General features: G+C 33.2%; 1 protein-coding gene across 1 annotated transcript in view; it reads right to left on the reverse strand.

The window, feature by feature from the left end:
- Window positions 1-22635, reverse strand: part of LOC142222435 (uncharacterized) — a 319623-nt gene that overhangs the window by 8898 nt on the left and 288090 nt on the right. Inside the window, exons 5-7 of the mRNA XM_075292576.1 lie at window positions 551-1309; window positions 339-484; window positions 135-272 (exon numbers count right to left, since the gene is read on the reverse strand). Of these exons, the coding sequence (XP_075148691.1) occupies window positions 135-272; window positions 339-484; window positions 551-1309 (1043 nt within the window). The remainder of the gene's footprint in view (window positions 1-134; window positions 273-338; window positions 485-550; window positions 1310-22635) is intronic.

Genomic DNA, 22635 nt, shown 5'->3' on the forward strand with positions numbered 1-22635 from the left:
ATGCTTTAAAATTTTGTTTAATTTTTTGACAACTGAAATGACGAGTAGTTTTGAGTAATATTAAGGTTATCCTAGAGTTGGCTATGCCAAATATCTCCTATTTCTAAATTCATTTTAAAATTTCTCATACTTACTTGTTCTAGAACTTGTGCTAATGCTTCATGATTTGCCCCAACCACTGCGGAGTAATTATCTTCGATAGTTTTGTGAACAACACTGCGGCCTTTACGCATACGCAAACGATTTGTGGCTTTGACACGGCTCTTCATACCCTGCAAAAATGCAAAAAGATCCTCAATATAGCAAAGGATAAGCAAATAACCAATTATAGAACATACCGAAGGAACACCCCATACACTATCATTAATGTCAGTGGCAATATCTCCGCCAGCTTCACTACCATAATAACTGTAAGGAGAATATATATCCAAATCACCCATTTCACTGCCACAATATGAAGCCGATATCATGCGTGGAATATTAGCTGTAATAGAAAAAAAAAATTGGACATTAGTATATTTAATTTTATTGCAACCATATTCCGTCTTACCCAAACTATTATTGAGTCCGAAATTTCTCACTGGTCCATATTCACTTCTTGTATAACTGGCTACCGATATGGTATCCAATTCTCTTCGTCTAGCCTGCATTAACCTCTGCGTGGCTTGCAATTCAGCCGATCGGGCTGGTGGAGGTGGCGGTGATGCTGGACTCTTGACCAATTCGTACATATTCTCATAGTCCCTTTTATCCTTTAGATAATTATCAATGGTGCTATTAATTTTACGTACACTATCTTTTAAACTATTGGTTCGTCCATCACTGGCTATGGAGCAAGTATCCGATGATGAGTTATTATTTCCAGCGCCATGAGTATTTTCAAATATTTCCAATTTATTCGATATGGTTGGTTTGGCCTCGTTTTTTTTACGTTCAAAGGTACTGGTGCGACTACCACTTGGTGGTTTACCTTCTAGACGAGTACTACCACCACTACCAGAACCATTTAATTGTGCACCAAGAGCATTTTTAATCATATTACCAAGAGATTTGGTGTTTGTCATTGCTGCTGTTGTTGTTGAAGAACCATTGGGATTTGTGGAATGCTGTTGTTGTTCCGCAGATACATTGTCACCATTTGACGAGCAAATCGAGATAGTATCAACGTTTTCCTTGCCATTGTTGTTACCCGATGCTGTTCCACCTCCTCCAATATGACGTTTACGTGCCAATTCCAACTGTGCTTCACGTTCACGCATACTGGCTGTACGTTCGGGTTTGCGTGGTGCTATCGATGATCGGATTTCACCTGCAACACAAAGGAAAATATAAAAATTTTAATTCAATCGACTAGAATTCGATTCAGTGCCAGTTTTCTTATGTAATTTTATTTAATTTAGTTGAATTTATTTTTTATTTATGTACATGTAATTTAATTTTCATTTAGTTTAGCTGGAATGTGAGCCTGCTCTACACTCAAAAAAAAAAAAAAAGTTTTCTTGGATCAAAGGATTTTGACCTTTCCTTAAGAATTGATTGATTGATTCCGAGCCAAAGATGTGGTTTCTTTAAAATAATGACATTTTTTGCGACCTATCAGGCTTTAAATCTAGGACCAAAAAAAATTAAAATTAGGATACAGATCTCATTTATCGAATTTTCATTCACTGTACGCGGTATATTAATAAAGCTATTCATGTACAAACGGATACTTCAAAGAAAAAAATGTCTTCAATATTCCAAAATAACTTTAAACCAGAGATTCTAGATCCTCCAAATAAGACTTAGCCTATATTTGAAGCGTGTTTTCTTAAATCTAAAGATTCAATATGTCAGTTAATTTAAGGACGATTTGTTTAAATAAAATGTGTTTCTTTACTTTAAGGAAAATTTGTCTTAGTTTGAAGACATACGGCTCTAACGGAGGGACGCAAATTTCCAAAATTTGTGGTCTAAATTTAATATATTTCATTTTTGAAGCAATGATTATAAACTTTATTATACCCCGCGCCACACTGTGGAACAGGGTATTATAAGTTAGTGCATATGTTTGCAACACCCAGAAGGAGACGAGATAGACACATGGTGTCTTTAGCAAAAATGCTCAGGGTGGGCTCCTGAGTCGATATAGCCATGTCCGTCTGTCCGTGAACTAACATTGTGTTCCACCCTAGTGCATTAGCCGACTTAAATTTTGAGTCTATAGATTTTGTAGAAGTCTATCAAATTCTGTCCAGATCGAGTGATATTTAAATGTATGTATTTGGGACAAACCTTTATATATAGCCCCCACATTCGACGGATGTGATATGGTATCGAAAATTTAGATCTACAAAGTGGTGCAGGGTATAATATAGTCGGCCCCGCACGACTTTAGACTTTCCTTACTTGTTTTAATTAAAATTTCATTATTTTAAACAAATTTGTCCTTAATATTTTGTAAATTGAGTATCCTTTTTAAGGTTTAGGTTTTTTAGGTTGCATAATCTTTAATATCACGTAAATATTCAGTTTATACAGACTCCCATATTAAGGGAGGTATTAAGTTCGAATTTAGCTAAAATCGCCATTTTTCTCGATTACTTTTCGCTAATAATCCATTAAAAAGAATATGAACTTTGTGAAAAGTTAGCTTTGGGGTATTCCCCCATCAATTTTTAATAAAAGTTGCATCAAAGGGGTATATTTTTATACTTATAATTTTTTATTATAATTTTCTCACTTGACTTAATTGCAATTTTAGCGGCTAAACTCGAATTTAATAACCACCTTTACAAAAAAAAAAAAAAAAAAAAAACAAGTATATACGGCCGTAAGTTCGGCCAGGCCGAAGCTTATGTACCCTCCACCATGGATTGCGTAGAAACTTCTACTGAAGCCGATGGCAAGGTATCTTGAAACTTCCTAACAACGTAATATATACCACAGAGTCCATACGTGGTATATATTAAACTACAAAAGGGCCGATTAAATACGTATATAATTAAGTTTAAAGTTTCTATAGAAATAAAATTTTGACAACATTTTCTATAGAAGTAAAATTTTGACAAAATTTTCTATAGAAATAAAATTTTGACAAAATTTTCTATAGAAATAAAATTTTGACAAAATTTTCTATAGAAATAACATTTTGTCAAAATTTGCTATAGAAATAAAATTTTGACAAAATTTTCTATAGAAATAACATTTTGACAATGTTTTCTATAAAAATAAAATTTTGGTAGATTATTTTTGGCTCGAGTGGCAACCATGATTATGAACCGAAATGGACCAATTTTTGTGTGATTGGGAATCGGCTATATATAACTATAGACCGATATGGACCAATTTTGGCATGGTTATTAGCGGCCTTATACTAACACCACGTTGCAAATGTCAACCGGATCAGATGAATTTTGCTCCTCCAAGAGGCTCCGGAGATCAAATCTGGGGAACGGTTTATATGGGGGCTATATATAATTATGGACCGATGTGGACCAATTTTTGCATGGTTATTAGAGACCATATACTAACATCATGTACCAAATTTCAGCCGGATCGGATGAAATTTGCTGCTCTTAGAGCAATCGCAAGCCAAATTTGGGGATTCGTTTATATGGGGGCTATACGTAAAAGTGGACCGATATGGACCAATTTTTGCATGGTTGTTAGAGACCATATACTAACACCATGTACCAAATTTCAGCCGGATCGGATGAAATTTGCTTCTCTTAGAGCAATCGGAAGCCAAATTTGGGGGTCCGTTTATATGGGGGCTATACGTAAAAGTGGACCGATATGGCCCATTTGCAATACCATCCGACCTACATCAATAACAACTACTTGTGCCAAGTTTCAAGTCGATAGCTTGTTCCGTTCGGAAGTTAGCGTGATTTCAACAGACAGACGGACATGCTCAGATCGACTCAGAATTTCACCACGACCCAGAATATATATACTTTATGGGGTCTTAGAGCAATATTTCGATGTTACAAACGGAATGACAAAGTTAATATACACCCATCCTATGGTGGAGGGTATAAAAAAATTCAACAAAATTTAGTAACCGATATTTCTGATTGACATATTGACATAGCGAAATGCAAAATAAAACTTCGTTTCTTTTAATATAAAAAAATCTTTATTTATGGTACACCTTGTTACGTTAATCCCCAACGAACTTTGTTTAGCCTGAAAGAAACAATTTTACCAAGCAAATGTAAACCTCCTTGGCTCAAATATGTCTTTCTCCAGAAGAGAAATTACTTTTGTTTGCCTATACTATTGACAAATCTACAATCCTACTACTAGCTGTGATTAATGACTTTATTACCAGAAGCAATCTGGTAATCATGGACATATCAAGAGATTTGTTTGCTCCAATCATCAAAAATCACTTCTCCAGTAACATCATCAATGGTCATGAACATCAATGGTGTATTTTTTGTTCTTTAACCTTTTTTTGTTTTATTTGCTGAGGAGGATAATATATCTCAACAACTTTGTCTTGATTGTACAAACAGAACCAAGCCCCAAGGGTTAAAGGCCCTAAGAACCCTTTAGAGATGATGATGTTTTCGGATCTTTAAGTGGATTTGATGAACAAGTGGCAGAAGTCTAATTGACATTTTGACCCATATTCTACAGACTGAAAATGAGGCACATGCAGAGCAATATGTAAGACCCAAATCATTTGGAATTGCCACAAGTGCCAACATGAGTATGGTCACAAGCAATGTTTTTGATGTGAGTAAGTGGACAAGGTGTATTACCTGTTTTTGACTATCGTGTATTGGTGTTTTAAACGGTGTGTGTGAAGCAAGTACAGAGATTTAAGTGAATATGTTTTTTCATATTAGGGGTAATCACATTGACTAAAAAAGATAAAAATATGTTTACACATATGAAGCATAAAGATTTAATAAATTTCCCACAAAATCGTTTCTTAAAATTTGCATATTTTACCATAAATACCCTCATCTTGAACTTCGTATGGCGCTAAAGACATTTTTGTTTAGATTTGTTCGACACGAATTATGGCCGACAAAGTCATCACATGGTGCAAGAAAATGGCTTTGCGGTATAGTCGGTCATTCCGGCGAATCGCCGTCTTGACATAATGGACACTTCCATATTTTTCACAATTCATGGTTTTTAGTGCCCAACCTTACTCTTCAAAATGACCCAGACGCAAAAGTCCAACGTATTTAGATCCAGAGATTTTGGTGCTGTAGAAATGAAGCAAGGATTCACCTTTTTTGGCGACTTTTCGTTGAAGAATGCTGAGTGCGATGGTTGCGAGTGCTTTTGGAAAGTCTATACTCAAAAAAAAGTTTAATTGGATCCAAAGATTTTGACCTTCCCTTAAGGATTTTGGTATCGATTCCGAGCCAAAGATGGGGCTTCTTTAAAATAAAGACATTTTTTACGGACCTCCCTGGCTTTAAATCTAGGATCAAATAAATTAAATTTGGACACAGATCTCATTCATCGAGTTTTTATTTTCTTTTTGCGATATATTAAAGGTATTTATGTACAAACAAATTCCAATTTCAAAATCCAAATTATACAAGGTACTTCAAAGTAAAAACAGTTTTCTTAATGCTAAAAAAACTTCAAACCAAAGATGCAAATCCTTAAAATAAGTCTTAGCCTATATTTGAAGCGTTTTTATCTTAAATTTAAAAATTCAATATGTCAGTTGAGTTAAAGACGATTTCTTTAAATTAAAAATGTCTTTCTTTATTTTAAGGGAATTTCGTCTTACTTCAAAGATCTACAACTTCAGCAGAGAGACGGAAAATTTCAAGATTTGTGTCCTAAATTTAATGAAAAAAATTTTGAAGCAAGGATTATAAACTTTCATTTAATTAAAATGTCATTGTTTTAAAGAATTCTGTACTTAGCATTGCGTAAATTTTGAATCCTAAAATTTAAGTTGAATAATCTTTCATATTACGTCAATATTTTTTTCAGTGTATGCTGTGCATCCTAAACGTTTGTCTGCCCGGGGATTCAATACTGTCTATAGAATATTTTTCCGACAATATTAGGCATTTATTTTGACCCACAGTCGATGAATACGATGGGGGAAGACCATCGGTCACTAGGGAGCCACCGTAGTGCAATAGTTACCATGTACGCCTTTCATACAAAGGGTCATGGGTCTAATCCAAGGTTGCCAAAATTGGTAGAATTCTACAAAAATGGTAGATTTTTTTACTGTTTGGTAGATTGGTAGAATTGTTGATGTTTTGGTAGATTTTGTAACACCACGAGGCACTTAAATTCTATAGAAATACAATTTTGCAACAATTTTCTATAGAAATAAAATTTTAATAAAATTTTCTATAGAAATAAAATTTTGACAAAAATTTCTATAGAAATAAAATTTTGAGAAAATTTTCTATATATATATATATATATATATATATATATATATATATATATATATATATATATATATATATATATATATATATATATATATATATATATATATATATATATATATATATATATATATATATATATATATATATATATATATATATATATATATATATATATATATATATATATATATATAAAATCTTTAGAAAGATTTCTAGAGAAATAAAATTTTGAGAAACAATTTTAGAGAAATAAAATTTTGAAAAAATTGTCTATAGAAATCAAATTTTGACAAAATTTTCTGTAGAAATAAAAAAATCTTTAGAATTAAAATTTTGACAAATTTTTTTATAGAAATAATTCTTTGACAAAATTGTCTATAGAAATAAGTTTTTGACACAGTTTTCTATAGAAATACACCTTCTATAGAAATAAAATTTTGCAAACATTTTCTATGGAAATAAAATTTTGCAAACATTTTCGTTAGAAATAAAATGTTGACAAAATTTTCTATAGAAATAAAATTTTCCAAAAATTTTCTATAGAAATAAAATTTTACAAAAAAAAAAAATCTATAGAAATAAAATTTTGACAAAATTTTCTATAGAAATATAATTTTGACAAAAGTTTCTATAGAAATGAAATTTGGAAAAAAAACTCTTCTGTAGAAATAAAATTTCACAAAATTATGTATAGAAATAAAATTTGGATATAATTTTCTATAAAAATATAATTTTCATAAAATTTTCTATAGAAATAAAATTTTGACAAAATTTTCTACAGAAATAAAATTTGGACAGAATTTTCTTTAGAAATAAAATTTTGACAACATTTTATATAGATATCCGGTTTTATAAAAGTTTCTATAGAAATGAAATTTTGACAAAATTTTCTATAGAAATAAAATTTTGGCAAAATTTTTCTATAGAAATAAAATTTTGACAAAATTGTTATAGAAATAAAATTTTGACAAAATTTTCTATAGAAATAAAATTTTGCAAAAATTTTCTATGGAAATAAAATTTTGCAAACATTTTCGTTAGAAATAAAATGTTGACAAAATTTTCTATAGAAATAAAATTTTGCAAAAATTTTCTATAGTAATACAATTTTCCAAAAATTTTCTATAGAAATAAAATTTTGCAAAAATTTTTTATGGAAATAAAATTTTGCAAACATTTTCCTTAGAAATAAAATGTTGACAAAATTTTCTATAGAAATGAAATTTTGACAAAATTTTCTATAGTAATAAAATTTTCTATAGAAATAAAATTTTCCAAAAATTTTCTATAGGAATAAAATTTTGCAAAAATTTTCTATGGAAATTAAATTTTGCAAACATTTTCGTTAGAAATAAAATGTTGACAAAATTTTCTATAGAAATAAAATTTCGCAAAAAATTGTGTATAGTAATAAAATTTTCCAAAAATTTTCTATAGAAATAAAATTTGGCAAAAATTTTCTATAGAAATAAAATTTTGCAAAAATTTTCTATAGAAATAAAATTTGGACAAAATTTTCTTTAGAAATAAAATTGTGACAAAATTTTCTATAGAAATACAATTTTGACAAAAGTTTCTATAGAAATGAAATTTTGACAAAATTTTCTATAGAAATAAAATTTTGGCAAAATTTTCGATAGACATAGAATTTTGATAAAATTATGTATAGAAATAAAATTTGGACAAAATTTTCTGTAGAAATAAAATTTTGACAAAATCTTCTATAGAAATAAAATTTTGACAAAATTTTCTATAGAAAAGAAATGTTGACAAAATTTTCTATAGACATAGAATTTTAACAAAATTTTCTATAGAAATAAAATTTTGACAAAATTTTCTATAGGTACAGAATTTTAACAAATTGTTTTTTTATAGAAATAAAATTTTGACAAGATTTTCTATAGAAATTAAATTTTGACAAAATTTTCTATAGAAATAAAATTTTGACAAAATTTTCAGTAGAAATAAAATTCAATATATTTAAAAATTTTAATTTTCTTTTAATAGAAGTAGTATATTTCGCTTGTTGGTGCAAGCTAAAACCGTGGTCAAATACAGGTTTGGAACTCCCACTATATCTATCCTAACCTATTGGCGAAGCTTGAGTTCGGGTTGCACCAATTGCACCAATTTCGATACTTTCCTCAGGAACGAAATATTACACAAACGAAAGTCCACTTTCTTATAAATTATTTTTTAAGAGCATTTGATTGTGAAACTGAATGATTCTATCGATATTTTTTATATGGCACTAAAAAACTTCTTTTAGCACCAAACGAAATCTTTTCTTGTCTAAAATTTCGTTCCTCAGGAAAAAAAAACTTCTTTCAGAGTGTACATTTTCAACTGACCTCTTTAGCAGTTGAACCCCATCATTTAGTTTGTTCTCAAACTGCTAAAATTGGAATGGAGAAAACCAAATTCGGTAACTGGCTACTTTCGTGCAGGCGAAGCAACTCCTTGGCTCTTCCCAAACACACTTTTTTTGGAACTCCAATATGTGTTGCATCCATTCTCGCATATGTTCTATCAAACCTGGCCTTCTCTTACAGAATCATTGCTGGTGTTATTACCATTTTTTTTGGCCGGCAGCGAGCAATGGTTCGAAACACAAAAGATTTATTCACATTTAAATGTTTGGGGCTCTAACGATATCCACGATATGTGGTTTCCCAACCAAATATAAAGCATTCATGATCACGATTGAATTCCTCGTCGAATAAATGTAGTTCTGAGTGAAATAGATCAAAGTGCTTTGGTAAGCTTGTAAACAATAATATGATCGGTCACTGGAAGAACTCGTTCAACTGTCATCTGAGTGGTTTAAAAATGAGTTTGGTTGCTATACATATCGGCCACCCTGTAAATGTCCCCCATTTACTTGAGTACCCTTAATAAAAAATTCTCGTTATTTCTTCAACTTTATCATCTTAAGAATCTTGTTCATATAATACTAAGAGCTTTAAGGCAACGAAGCATGTGAATGGATAAGTGAAGCAGGTGTAAGAAGAAGTGATCTCTTATCCAAGAGAATCAGAGAGAATCCAAGAGAATCAACTACGGCATCAATGGCAAAGAAAGGTTAAACAGGTTTGTTTTTTTTTTTTCTTTTTAGTAAAATCGGACATCTCACATTGACACCTTCTCTAATCTACTACCCCTGCACAGCCCTTCATGCTCCTTCTCATTGAAGTGCTATAGTTTAGTTTTAGTTTTTTTTTCATTCATTTATGTATGGTCTTTCCCTGCCCTCGGTTCCCGACAAAACTCAATGCCATTCCCCTTTAAGCCATAAGATTTTGTTTTAGCCATAATCTGTTCAAGTTTAAAGATTTTCTTGTTGGCTAACTGCCTTAGTGGTAGTACGAGTATGTGTGAGTGTTGGTAGCCGTGTTCTGTCTGTGCTGCACATAACCCACTTTAATCTTGGGCTGTAACAGCTCAAGCGTATTTTTTGAAATTCATGAGATGCTTCTTCTCGGCCTCTTAGCTTATTCTTCTTCTTCTTCTACTTCTGGTTTTGTGTTATTCTTAGGCCACTATCACCACCTTCCCCCTCACCCATCTTTATGTGTCGCCATATGCCTCCTATCTTTGCTGTCTTTGAGGTGGTGGAAGATAGAATGTTTCTTTCCTCAGTGGCCGGCCAGTGGTCTTTACTTTTCGTTGTTCTAAGAGCATTCGGAACTTTATTATACGTTCCCAACATGGAGGAGCACCGTTAAGTTGATTAAAATGCGTACTTGACGATTTTGGTGGGCTGAGGTTGTTAATCAACTTTGCCACTGCCACCATTATCTCCAACTCCACTATCTCCAATTCGTTTATAAAGATGAACAAAATGACCAGGTGGGTTCGGTAGGCTAAGAATGATAGACATGTTAGCAGAACAATGTGTAATGAACAGTGATCCATGAATAGACTTATTTAAAAGAGGAATCAGTGATGTCGACGTGACACCAAATCGCCAAGGCTTTATTGCAGTCAGGGATCAAAAGAAAACCTATTTTGCTGTATTTTTTCACATTTTTGGATCCTTGTTTCATAGTTGACATGGGCTAGTCATAGGGTGGAGTCCATTTTTTTTAAAGCATACGCAATATTGATTTCGCATTAGTTCGTCAGCGATATTATTTCAGTATTTATGTGTGTGAAGATAAATTCGAATTTGAAATTTGCAGCAAAAACTTAGACGAGACACAAACCAGTAGCAAAACTATTTTTCAAATTCGAATTTAGATTTTTAGTGTTTGGCTTATTATCCAAAAACTAAGCCGCGTGCGGTATAGCTTTCATAATCACTTCATTAGAAAAACTAATTTGAAAATAAAATTTTCAACAAATTTTTTACAACGGGCCCACTGTGCCAAAACTAAGCCGCGTGCGGCATAGAGTCTAGGTGCATTGGAAAGGGCTTGATCTCAGCTTTCATAATCTCAAAAGTCTTTATTTGAAAAGTATTTGTGATTTTAGGAAATAAATTACAGGAGAAAATAGACAAAACCATGAACAGAAAAGAAGACACTGACAACATAAGTGCAAGCTATAGAGTTACATTATAAACAGTGTTACCAGTATTTTTCTGGCTCTTGTCCCCAAATTATGATGTTTTCGTCCCCAAAAATCCCCAATTTAAACTTAAATTCCTCACAAAAATCCCCAATACATTTTTGACAAGTTTTTTTTTTGATAAAAAATAAATAAATAAATAAAGCAAAAGGCTCTGCTGTAGAAAATCCGTAATAACTTAAAACTTAAAATTTTGTCAAATACAGCAAGCTGGAATAAGAGCAAGAATTCGAACTAGAACACCAAGAGACTGATGATCGTCTTCCAAATGCTGTAGATATGAAATTGGGAGTTCGGTCACCTTGTATTTATGAACGAAAATTTTCTTCTAAATATTCAAGTAGTAAAATTGGGTGGTAACACGTTACCAAAGTTGGTAGAATTCTACCAGAAATGGTAGATTTCTTATTGTTTGGAACATTGGTAGAATTTATGATGTTTTCGTAGATTTTGCAAAGAGGTCTTTCATAAATTTTCTATAGAAATAAACTTCTGAAAAATTGTCTATATAAAAATAAAATTTTGAGAAAATTTTCTATATAGAAATAAGATTTTTACAAAATTTTCTATAGAAATAAAATTTTGAAAAAATTTTCTATATAAGATTTTTAAAATTTTCTATAGAAATAAAATTTTGAGAAAATTTTCTATAGAAATACAATTTTGAGAAAATTTTCTACAGAAATAAAATTTTTTTAAAAAAGATTAAATCGATTTCTCGAAAAAATCCCCACAAAAATCCTCAAATTGATGGAAATTCCCCAACAAATCCCCAAGTCCCCAACTCAGAAATTTCGTCCCCATTCACGAAAAAATATCCCCAATTTGGGGAAAAATTCCCAATACTGGCAACACTGATTATAAAACAAAAGTGATAGCTTGACATGTCGTGAAAATAATGTTTTTCAATTTAAAAAGTGAACAAATTTCAAGACGATTTCATTAATTTTGAAGATTTTTTCAGAAGTATTAAAGACAAGTTGACCTTGTTTTGACCAACGCTAAAAGGGAGCCACTGCGGTGCAATGGTTAGCATGTCCGCCTTGCATACACAGGGTCGTGGCTTCAAACAAAGTTTCGACCAAAAAAAGTTTTTGATTATCCCACCTCAGTAATGCTGGTGACATTTCTGAGTGTTTCAAAGCTTTTCTAAGTGGCTTCACTGCAATGTGGAACGTCGTTCGGACTCAGCTATAAAAAGGAGGTTTCTTGGCATTGAGATTAACATAGAATAGGGCAGTACTCAGTGACAAGAGAGAAGTTCACCACTGTGGTATCACAATGGACTGAATAGTCTAAGTGAGCCTGAAATATCGGGCTGCCACTATACATAACCTAAAACGCTAAAAGTACATATGCTTGAAGCATAATGAGTTTGGGAGTATATGTTACAGAATCAGTTTTTTTCTTGAGGAGGTACTGAGAGATAAAATCTTATTTAATAAATCTTCCGCTCATTTGAACATTTACCAAGGTAATAAAAAATCTGTTAAAAAAGGAAGTTAGTAAAGCCAAAAGTCGGACGGGGCCGACTATATTATACTCTTTACCACTATGTAGACCAAATTTTTTCATACCATCTCAACTCCTTCAAATTTGTTGAGAGGTTTACATTCCAAAATACAAATATTTAAATCAGAATCAATGTGGAGAAAAATTTTTAAACTTCTACAAAATCTCTAAACTTTAAATTTAAATAGGCTAACGCCCTGAAATGAAACACAATTAAGTAAAAAATAAAAATTGCAAAAATTGCCTACCACTAGTATTAAATGCATATTATTTTTATATAGTACCAACCTTCAAATGATTCGTATCAAAATTTGACGTCTGTAAGTCAATTAGTTTGTGAGATAGAGCGTCTTTTGTGAAGCAACTTTTGTTATTGTGAAAAAATGGAAAAAAAGGAATTTCGTGTTTTGATAAAATACTGTTTTCTGTAGGGAAAAATACGGTGGAAGCAAAAACTTGGCTTGATAATGAGTTTCCGGACTCTGCCCCAGGGAAATCAACAATAATTGATTGGTATGCAAAATTCAAGCGTGGTGAAATGAGCACGGAGGACGGTGAATGCAGTGGACGCCCGAAAAAATTTGTGTTGTTTCTTTGTTATACCGGGGACTTATCAGCCAACCTGTTACGTAAGCGTGGTCCGATATGGCCCATTTGCAATACCATCCGACCTACATCAATAACAACTACTTGTGCCATGTTTCCTTTCGATATAGCTAGATCGACTCAGAATCTCACCACGACCCAGAATATATATACTTTATGGAATCTTATGCGATGGTCAAACTGGGCAAATATTTGACAGAAATCAAAAAAGAATCCGTCGCCACATCCAAACTAGCTAACATTTTGAGTTCATATTGGATATATAACATCATGGTAGGAGTATTTTCCAAAAACGGTATTCAAATATTTGGAAAATGGTTCTGGAAAAATGTGTGACACTCATTTTGGTCAAATATTTGCCTAGTGTGGCCATAGCCTTAGACCAATATTTCGATGTGTTACAAACGGAATGACAAAGCTAATATACCCTTCATCCTATGGTGGAAAGTATAAAAATAATAAATGATTGGAAAATTAATTTAGTAAATTAGCGGATCTAAATTTTCTCTTCTTTCCTTTCATTTCTTTTTTTATAATTTGTTAAAAAAAAGTAATTTCCCCGTAGAAGGCTAACGGTTTTAATCGGATAACAATTAATGAAAAATCATAAAAACGAAATTTTATTAAAGGACTTCAAACTGTAATAAGATGAAAATGAGTAAGTTTTGTTTTGTTTTCTTTCATTATACCCTCCATCATAGGATGGGGGTATATTAACTTTGTCATTCCGTTTGTAACACATCGAAATATTGCTCTTAGACCCCATAAAGTACATATATTCTGGGTCGTGGTGAAATTCTGAGTCGATCTAAGCATGTCCGTCCGTCCGTCCGTCCGTGTGTCCGTCCGTCTGTTGAAATCACGCTAACTTCCGAACGAAACAAGCTATCGACTTGAAACTTGGCACAAGTAGTTGTTATCGATGTAGGTCGGATGGTATTGAAAATGGGCCATATCGGTCCACTTTTACGTATAGCCCCCATATAAAGGGACCCTCAGATTTGGCTTGTGGAGCCTCTAACAGAAGCATATTTTATCCGATCCGGCTGAAATTTGGTACATGGTGTTGGTATATAGTCTCTAACAACCATGCAAAAATTGGTCCACATCGGTCCACAATTATATATAGCCCCCATATAAACCGATCCCCAGATTTGGCTTGCGGAGCCTAAAAGAGAAGCAAATTTCATCCGATCCGGCTGAAATTTAGTACATGGTGTTGGTATATGGTCTCTAACAACCATGCAAAAATTGGTCCACATCGGTCCATAATTATATATAGCCCCCATATAAACCGATCCCCAGATTTGGCTTGCGGAGCCTCAAAGGGAAGAAAATTTCATCCGATCCGGCTGAAATTTGGTACATGATGTTGGTATATGGTCTCTAACAACCATGCAAAAAATGGTCCATATCGGTCCTTAATTATATATAGCCCCCATATAAACCGATCCCCAGATTTGGCTTGCGGAGCCTCAAAGAGAAGTAAATTTCATCCGATCCGGCTGAAATTTGGTACATGATGTTGGTATATGGTCTCTAACAACCATGCAAAAATTGGTCCACATCGGTCTATAATTATATAGACCCCATATAAACCGATCTCCAGATTTGGCTTGCGAAGCCTCAAAGAGAAGCAAATTGCATCCGATCCGGCTGAAATTTGGTACATGGTATTGGTATATGGTCTCTAACAACCGTGCAAAAATTGGTCCACATCGGTCCATAATTATATATAGCGCCCATATAAACCGGTCCCCAGATTTGGGTTGCGGAGCCTCAAATAGAAGCAAATTTCATCCGATCCGCCTGAAATTTGGTACATGATATTGGTATATGGTCTCTAACAACCATGCAAAAATTGGTCCACATCGGTTCATAATTATATATAGCCCCCATATAAACCGATCCCCAGATTTGGCTTGCGAAGTCTCCAAGAGATGCAAATTTCATCCAATCCGGTTGTAATTTGGAACATGGTGTTAGTATATGATCTTTAACAACCGTGCCAGAATTGGTCCATATCGGTCCATAATCCGCAGCCTCTTGGAGGAGCAAAATTCATCCGATCCGGTTCAAATTAGGAACGTGGTGTTAGTATATGGTCGCTAAAACCATACCAAAATTGGTCCAATCATACAAAAATTGGTCCATATCGGTTCATAATCATGGTTGCCACTAGAGCCAAAAATAATCTACCAAAATTTTATTTCTATAGAAAATTTTGTCAAAATTTTATTTCTATAGAAAATTTTGTCAACATTTTATTTCTAGAAAAAATTTTGTTAAAATTTTATTCCGTTCATAATAAAATTTTCATTATTATCAAAATTTTATTTCTATAGAAAATTTTGTCAAAATTTTATTTCTATAGAAAATTTTGTTCAAATTTTATTCGGTTCATAATTATGGTTGCCACTCGAGCCAAAAATAATCTACCAAGATTTTATTTCTATAGAAAATTTTGTTAAAATTTTATTTCTGTAGAAATTTTTGCCAAAATTTTCTTTCTATAGAAAATTTTGTCAAAATTTTTATTTCTATAGAAAATTTTGTGAAAATTTTATTCCTATAGAAAATTTTGTTAAAATTTTATTTCTGTAGAAAATTTTGTCAAAATTTTATGTCTACTTTGTCAAACTGAATTATATACGTTTTGGATCGATCTTTTTTGATTTAATATATACCACGTATGGACTTACATACAATTTAGAAGATGGTGTTAGGAGGTTTTAAGATACCTTGCCATCGGCAAGCATTACCGCAACTTAAGTAATTCGATTGTGGATGGCAGTGTTTAGAAGAAGTTTCTACGCAATCCATGATGGAGGGTACATAAGCTTCGGCCTGGCCGAACTTACGGCCGTATATACTTGTTTATGCTCGCGGTTCCCAACAAAACTCAATACCGTTCCCATAAATGAAAATAATAAGACCAAATTAAATACATATAGAAATACTTCTTCATATACCCGCAAAGTTAAAAAAATAATTTCTGTCTTCAATCTCGATATTAATTGATCAAATTTATTTTTAAATTAAATTTCTTCAATGACACAAGAGAAAAAGAAACGCTTTATTTTTCTTCAAAACCACTGTACTCTTAAAACGATATTATGACCAAGATTCTGGTCTTGGTTTAATAGAATAAACGAATATAGCTGGTTCCGGGCCAATAATTTTGTGCAAATGACTTTTTTGTATAAAATTAAAGTCCTCATCATTATGATTCATACGAATCCACATAAAACGTGTTAGGGATGCTGTCAATGATTATGATGATGTTTATGAGGTTGTATCATCGTCATCATCCCAGCAGCTTTGGTTTGGTGCAGATGATAACCATCCTCACCAATTAATGTGGACGTAACGAATACACAACAACTTCAGAATGTATCAAAGTCCAAGTTTTTTTTTTTTTATTGAGGTTTTGTCCGTCTATCTGTCATTTAATTTAGCTTTGACCATTTCTTTGCTTTTACCTGGATTTAAGGCCTATATTTTTATACCCACCACCATAGGATGGGGGGTATATTAACTTTGTCATTCCGTTTGTAACACATCGAAATATTGCTCTAAGACCCCATAAAGTATATATATTCTGGGTCGTGGTGAAATTCTGCATCGATCTGAGCATGTCCGTCCGTCCGTCCGTCCGTCTGTTGAAATCACGCTAACTTCCGAACGAGACAAGCTATCGACTTGAAACTTGGCACAAGTAATTGTTATTGATGTAGGTCGGATGGTATTGCAAATGGGCCATATCGGTCCACTTTTACGTATAGCCCCCATATAAACGGACCCAAAAATTTGGCTTGCGAGGCCTCTAAGAGAAGCAAATTTCATCCGATCCGGCTGAAATTTGGTACATGGTGTTGGTATATGGTCTCTGACAACCATGCAAAAATTGGTCCACATCGGTCAATAATTATATATAGCCCCCATATAAACCGATCCCCCGATTTGGCTTGCGAGGCCTCTAAGAGAAGCAAATTTCATCCGATCCGGCTGAAATTAGGTACATGGTGTTAGTATATGGTCTCTAACAACCATGCAAAAATTGGTCGACATCGGTCCATAATTATATATAGCCCCCATATAAACCGATCCCCCGATTTGGCTTGCGAGGCCTCTAAGAGAAGCAAATTTCATCCGATCCGGCTGAAATTTGGTACATGGTGTTAGAATATGGTCTCTAACAACCATGCAAAAATTGGTCCACATCGGTTCATAATTATATATAGCCCCCATATAAACCGATCACCAGATTTGACCTCCGGAACCTCTTGGAAGACCAAAATTCATTTGATTCAGTTGAAATTTGGTACGTGGTGTTAATATATGGCCTCAAACTCCCATGCAAAAATTGGTCGATATCGGTCCATAATTATATATAGGCCCCATATAAACCGATCCCCAGATTTGACCTCCAGAGAAGAGCAAAATTCTTCCCATTCGGTTGGAATTTGGTACGTGATGTTAGTATATGGTATCCAACTACCATGCAGGAATTGGTTCCTATCAGTCCATAATTATATATAGCTCCCATATAAACCGATCCCCAGATTTGACCTCCGGTGCCTTTTGGAGAAGCAAAATTCATCCGATCTGCTTGCAATTTGGTACGTGGTGATCGTATATGATATTTAACAACCATGCCAAAAGTGGTCCATATCAGTCCATAATCGTACATAGCCCCATATAAACCGATCCCGAGATTTGGATTTGGAACCTCTTGGAGGAGCAAATTTCATCCGAGTGAGTTGAAATTTGGTACATTGTGCTAGTATATGGTCGTTAACAACCATGCCTAACTAGGTCCATATCGGTCTATAGTTATATATGGCCCTCAGATAAATTGATCCCCAATCACACAAAAATTGGTCCATATCAAGTTCATAATTGTATATAGCCCCCATATAAGCGATCCCCATATTTCAATTCTGGCTCTCTACATACAAAAAGTCCATATCGATTCGTAATTATTTGTAGACTTAACTTAACTTTTTTTGTCTAATATATACCATGTATGGACTAAATCACAATTTAGAAAACGATGTTAAGAAGTTTTAAGATACCACAACCCAAGTAATTCGATTGTCGATGATAGTCTTTCGTATAAGTTTCTACGCAATCCATGGTGGTGGGTACATAAGATTCGGCCTGGCCGAACTTGCGGCCGTATATACTTGTTTCGATTGAGAGAGAGAGAGAAAGAGAGGGAAATGTACCAGGTGTGAGCGGTGTTAAGTTACTTACATTTTACGCAGAATATACGTCAATACATATACATATTACCATCTACTCCTACTTTCTGGGATTCCGTAATCATTCATTTATTGAGGTTAATGGGTAAGCAAAACCATCATCGGCATTCAAGCATATATTTTCTTGAAGGTCGTAGCTTGTATTATTTTGTGTTTTTGTTTTTCTTGTCTCGTTTACCCAAATCTACTCAGGTTTATGGAACGTGATTTGGGTTAGAAGTTATCTTTTTTTTTGTAGTATGTCCATTTTACTGTTATACGTAAGTTATTTTCTCTCTTAGGGGCCTGGGAGATATTCTGTTTTTTTTTTGTATTTGTGGTGATGATGGCATTTAAATTAAAAGATTTTCTTTTGTAAACATACTTGTGGCTTTATGCTGTGGCCACACCATAGGATTATTGGAATTTTATTGATAAAATCGAAAACGTAAATGTTTACTATTTGCAGATTGTATTTGTAAATGTCTTAGATACTAATATGTCGTTTTATTATCTTAGAAGAAATTGATACTTAATTAAGATTAATGAATTTAAGCTAAGATGCCACAGGCATCTTAACATATATTAGATTTGCATTAGGATATTGTTAGGTTAGGTGACAGCCCGATGTATCAGGCTCACTTAGACTATTCAGTCCCAAACGAAACTTTAGACAAAGTTCGTTTCTCATTTGCTTTTTGCTTTAAGAATGTTTATTTGGAAGAAAAATATATACTTTTTGTGATAACCGTTTTTTTCCAGGATTTAAAAAAAAATGCATAAAGATTAACTCAAAGAAAAAACAATCTTTTCTGGCTAATTAAATTTTCCCTCACATCTTTCTCACTTCCACGGCTTGCAGCCCACGAGCCTATTAAACAAACTTTATTTAACAGCAACATACATTTATGTTAGTTGGGCACCGTGGATCTCTGCTTCGACCGAACATCAAAAAGTTTTTTTTTACATATATTCTAGATATGTTCGGAAGATTTCGAAAAGGTGTTCAACATTACATACTACTATATTAAATTTTTACTATGAAACTGTAAAATGTGTCTTATTAAAGATTTAAAGTCAGAAAAGAAGAGTGTTTGATATAAATGAAATGGATTATGTTGTTGGTTCAAAAATATTTTTTTTTATTGAAAAAATAAAAATTTTGTAACAACGAATTTTTTGATGATAAAAGTTTAACATTTTCGAAAACCATCAAAAAACTCTAACAAAAGAAAAACGTTTTCGGTACACGTTTTCTAAACGTTTTTTTTTTGCGAGCTGTGATACCACGTTGGTGAATATTTTTAAAACATGCTACCTTTAATGGTGTTTAATAACACGGTATTATATGGGTGTCTGGATTTTCTTTCTTAAGGAAATTATCATGGCGAGTATGACAAGGATAGGGTCTCAACCAAGGGAAAGCAAGAAGTCGCAGGCAAAGAAAAACAAGTATATACGGCCGTAAGTTCGGCCAGGTCGAAGCTTATGTGCCCTCCACCATGGATTGCGTAGAAACTTCTACTGAAGACTGTCATCCACAATCGAATTACTTGGGTTGCGGTAACACTTGCCGATGTCAAAGTATCTTAAAACTTCCTAACACCGTAATATAAACCACATAGTCCATACGTGGTATATTTTAAACTAAAAAGGCCGATTAAATACGTATATAAATCAGTTTAAACTTTCTATAGAAATAAAATTTTGACAACATGACAAGTAAAATTTAGAAAAAATTTTCTATAGAAATAAAATTTGGAAAAAATTTTCTATAGAAATAAAATATTGACAAAATGTACTATAGAAATAAAATTTTTACAAAATTTTCTATAGAAATAAAATTTTGAAAAAATCTTCTATAGAAATAAAATTTTGACAAAATTTTCTATAGAAATAACATTTTGACAATGTTTTCCATAAAAATAAAATTTTGGTAGATTATTTTTGGCTCGAGTGGCAACCATGAATATAAACCGATAAGGACCAATTTTTGTGTGATTGGGGATCGGCTATATATAACTATAGACCGATATGGAACAATTTTGGTATGAATATTAGCGGCCTTATACTAACACCACGTTGCAAATTTCAACCGGATCGGATGAATTTTGCTCCTCCAAGAGGGTCCGGAGATCAAATCTGGGGAACGGTTTATATGGGGGCTATATATACTTATGGACCGATATGGACAAATTTTTGCATGGTTATTAGAGACCATATACTAACACCATGTACCAAATTTCAGCCGGATCGAATGAAATTTGCTTCTCTTAGAGCAATGGCAAGCCGTTTATATGGGGGCTATACGTAAAAGTGGACCGACATGGCCAATTTGCAATACCATCCGACCTACATCAATAAAAACTACTTGTGCCAAGTTTCAAGTTTCGTTCGGAAGTTGAAATCACAGACGGATTTCAACTTCCGAACGAAATATATATAAACCGACCTCCAGATTTGGGGTATTTTCTATTGCATTTGCCTGAAATTGGAAACATTGAGATATTTTAGGAACACTAATAGGTGTGCTGAAAGTGACGCCTATCGCTCCATGTTTTGGTATAGCCCCCATATAGACCGATCTACCGATTTTATTTTTTGGGCTTCTAGAAACTGTATTTTCAATTCGATTTGCTTGAAATTGGAACCCTAGAGTTATTTTATGACCACAAAAAGGTGTTGCGAAAATGGTGCCTATTGGTCCATGTTTTGGTATAGCCCACATATAAACCGATCTCCAGATTTTACTTCTTGGGCTTCCAGAAACCGTATTTTCAATTCGATTTGCCTGAAATTTAAAATCTAGTGGTATTTTAGGACAAAAACATATGAATGGCGAACAGTGTGAGTATATTTCCATGTTTTGGTATAGCCCACATATAGACAGATCTACAGATTTTAATTCTTGGGTTTCCAGAAACCGTATTTTCAATTCGATTTGCCTGAAATTGCAAATGTAGAGGTATTTTAGGATCACAAAAAGGTATGCCGAAAATGGTACCTATCGGTCCATTTTTTGCTATAGCCCCGTAGTTTTTATCCTATTTCCCTGAAATTTGATTTCTAGAGGTTTTTTAGGACCATCGCTAAGTGTTCCGAATATATTGTGTATCGGTACAGATTTTGATTTAACACCCTTATAAACGTAATGTTTACGAATTTATAAATAAAAAATCCGGTACCATGACTCGAACCTGGATTTCCTGCACCATACGCGCTAACAGTCGCCTTAGCGCATGGCACCACCGACGGAGTTCCCAAAGAAAAACGAAAACCGCTCGTGAAATCGTGAACGCCCGTCGGCGAAACAATGAACATTCTGTGTTGATTTTTTGTGAACGTTTCCGTTTCATTTTCTTACCGTCCGTTCACGATTTTCGAAAGTAATTGTTTCTATTAGTGTATTTATGATTACTACCACATAGGATATACATTTATTGTTTATTTGTAACAAAAAAGATTTTTTGCTTATTTGTAATGCTGCAGAGAAGTACTTTCTTCATAGGACATGCCTTTGCCAAAGTAATTAAGATTTCCAATTAATACTGAATAAGTTAAGTTAATTCCAAGATTAATTTTGAATGAGAGTTTTTGATGGAGATACGTTTGTTGCGATAATAAATTTTTGCCAAGCACAACAACTTTATTTTCTCCAATAATATTCATGTGACCATATTGAAAAACATTTTTCCCTTGAGTGTACAAAGTTCATATTCATGAGTTTCTCTTCTTATTAGTCCCATGAGTCATTCCCTACTTATTTTTATGTATTTATGTTTTCTGCATTATACAACATTCCATTATTGTTTCATATTTCCAGCCACATCATTTAAATCTAATATCAAACGCCAACCTTTCCTGTTCGACAAAAAAAAAGAAAACGAAACGAAACAGAAATTCCGCATCCTGTGGGCAGTAAAACAAGGAAACAAGTAGTAGTACAAAAAAAAAAATTCTACAAAGTGCTAGATGCTTTGTTGCTTGGTCATAATGCCTTATTTCCTGGAAATATTAACAGCCCAACAATGAAATAGGGAAGTAAAGAAAAACCCAAATGGGTAAAAACGCGAACTATCAAATAGACCCCAAAGCGCTACGCAATTTTGATCGGCATGGTTATAATGGACTTTTCTTCATATTCCATTCTCCATTCAAACCATTGACTACTACTACAAGGAGGATAATAATGATGCGAAGGAAAACTATGTTGATGGTCTTGACCATCAAGATTCAACTTCAACATGAGACCATAGGAAGATGTGTTTACAATTAATTGCATTTCAACGATATTCGATGAAGTGGCCTCTTTGGGGGTTTCTTCGGTA

Source organism: Haematobia irritans, chromosome 1 (genome assembly GCF_050003625.1).
Source record: "Haematobia irritans isolate KBUSLIRL chromosome 1, ASM5000362v1, whole genome shotgun sequence".
NCBI classification, from domain to species: domain Eukaryota; kingdom Metazoa; phylum Arthropoda; class Insecta; order Diptera; family Muscidae; genus Haematobia; species Haematobia irritans.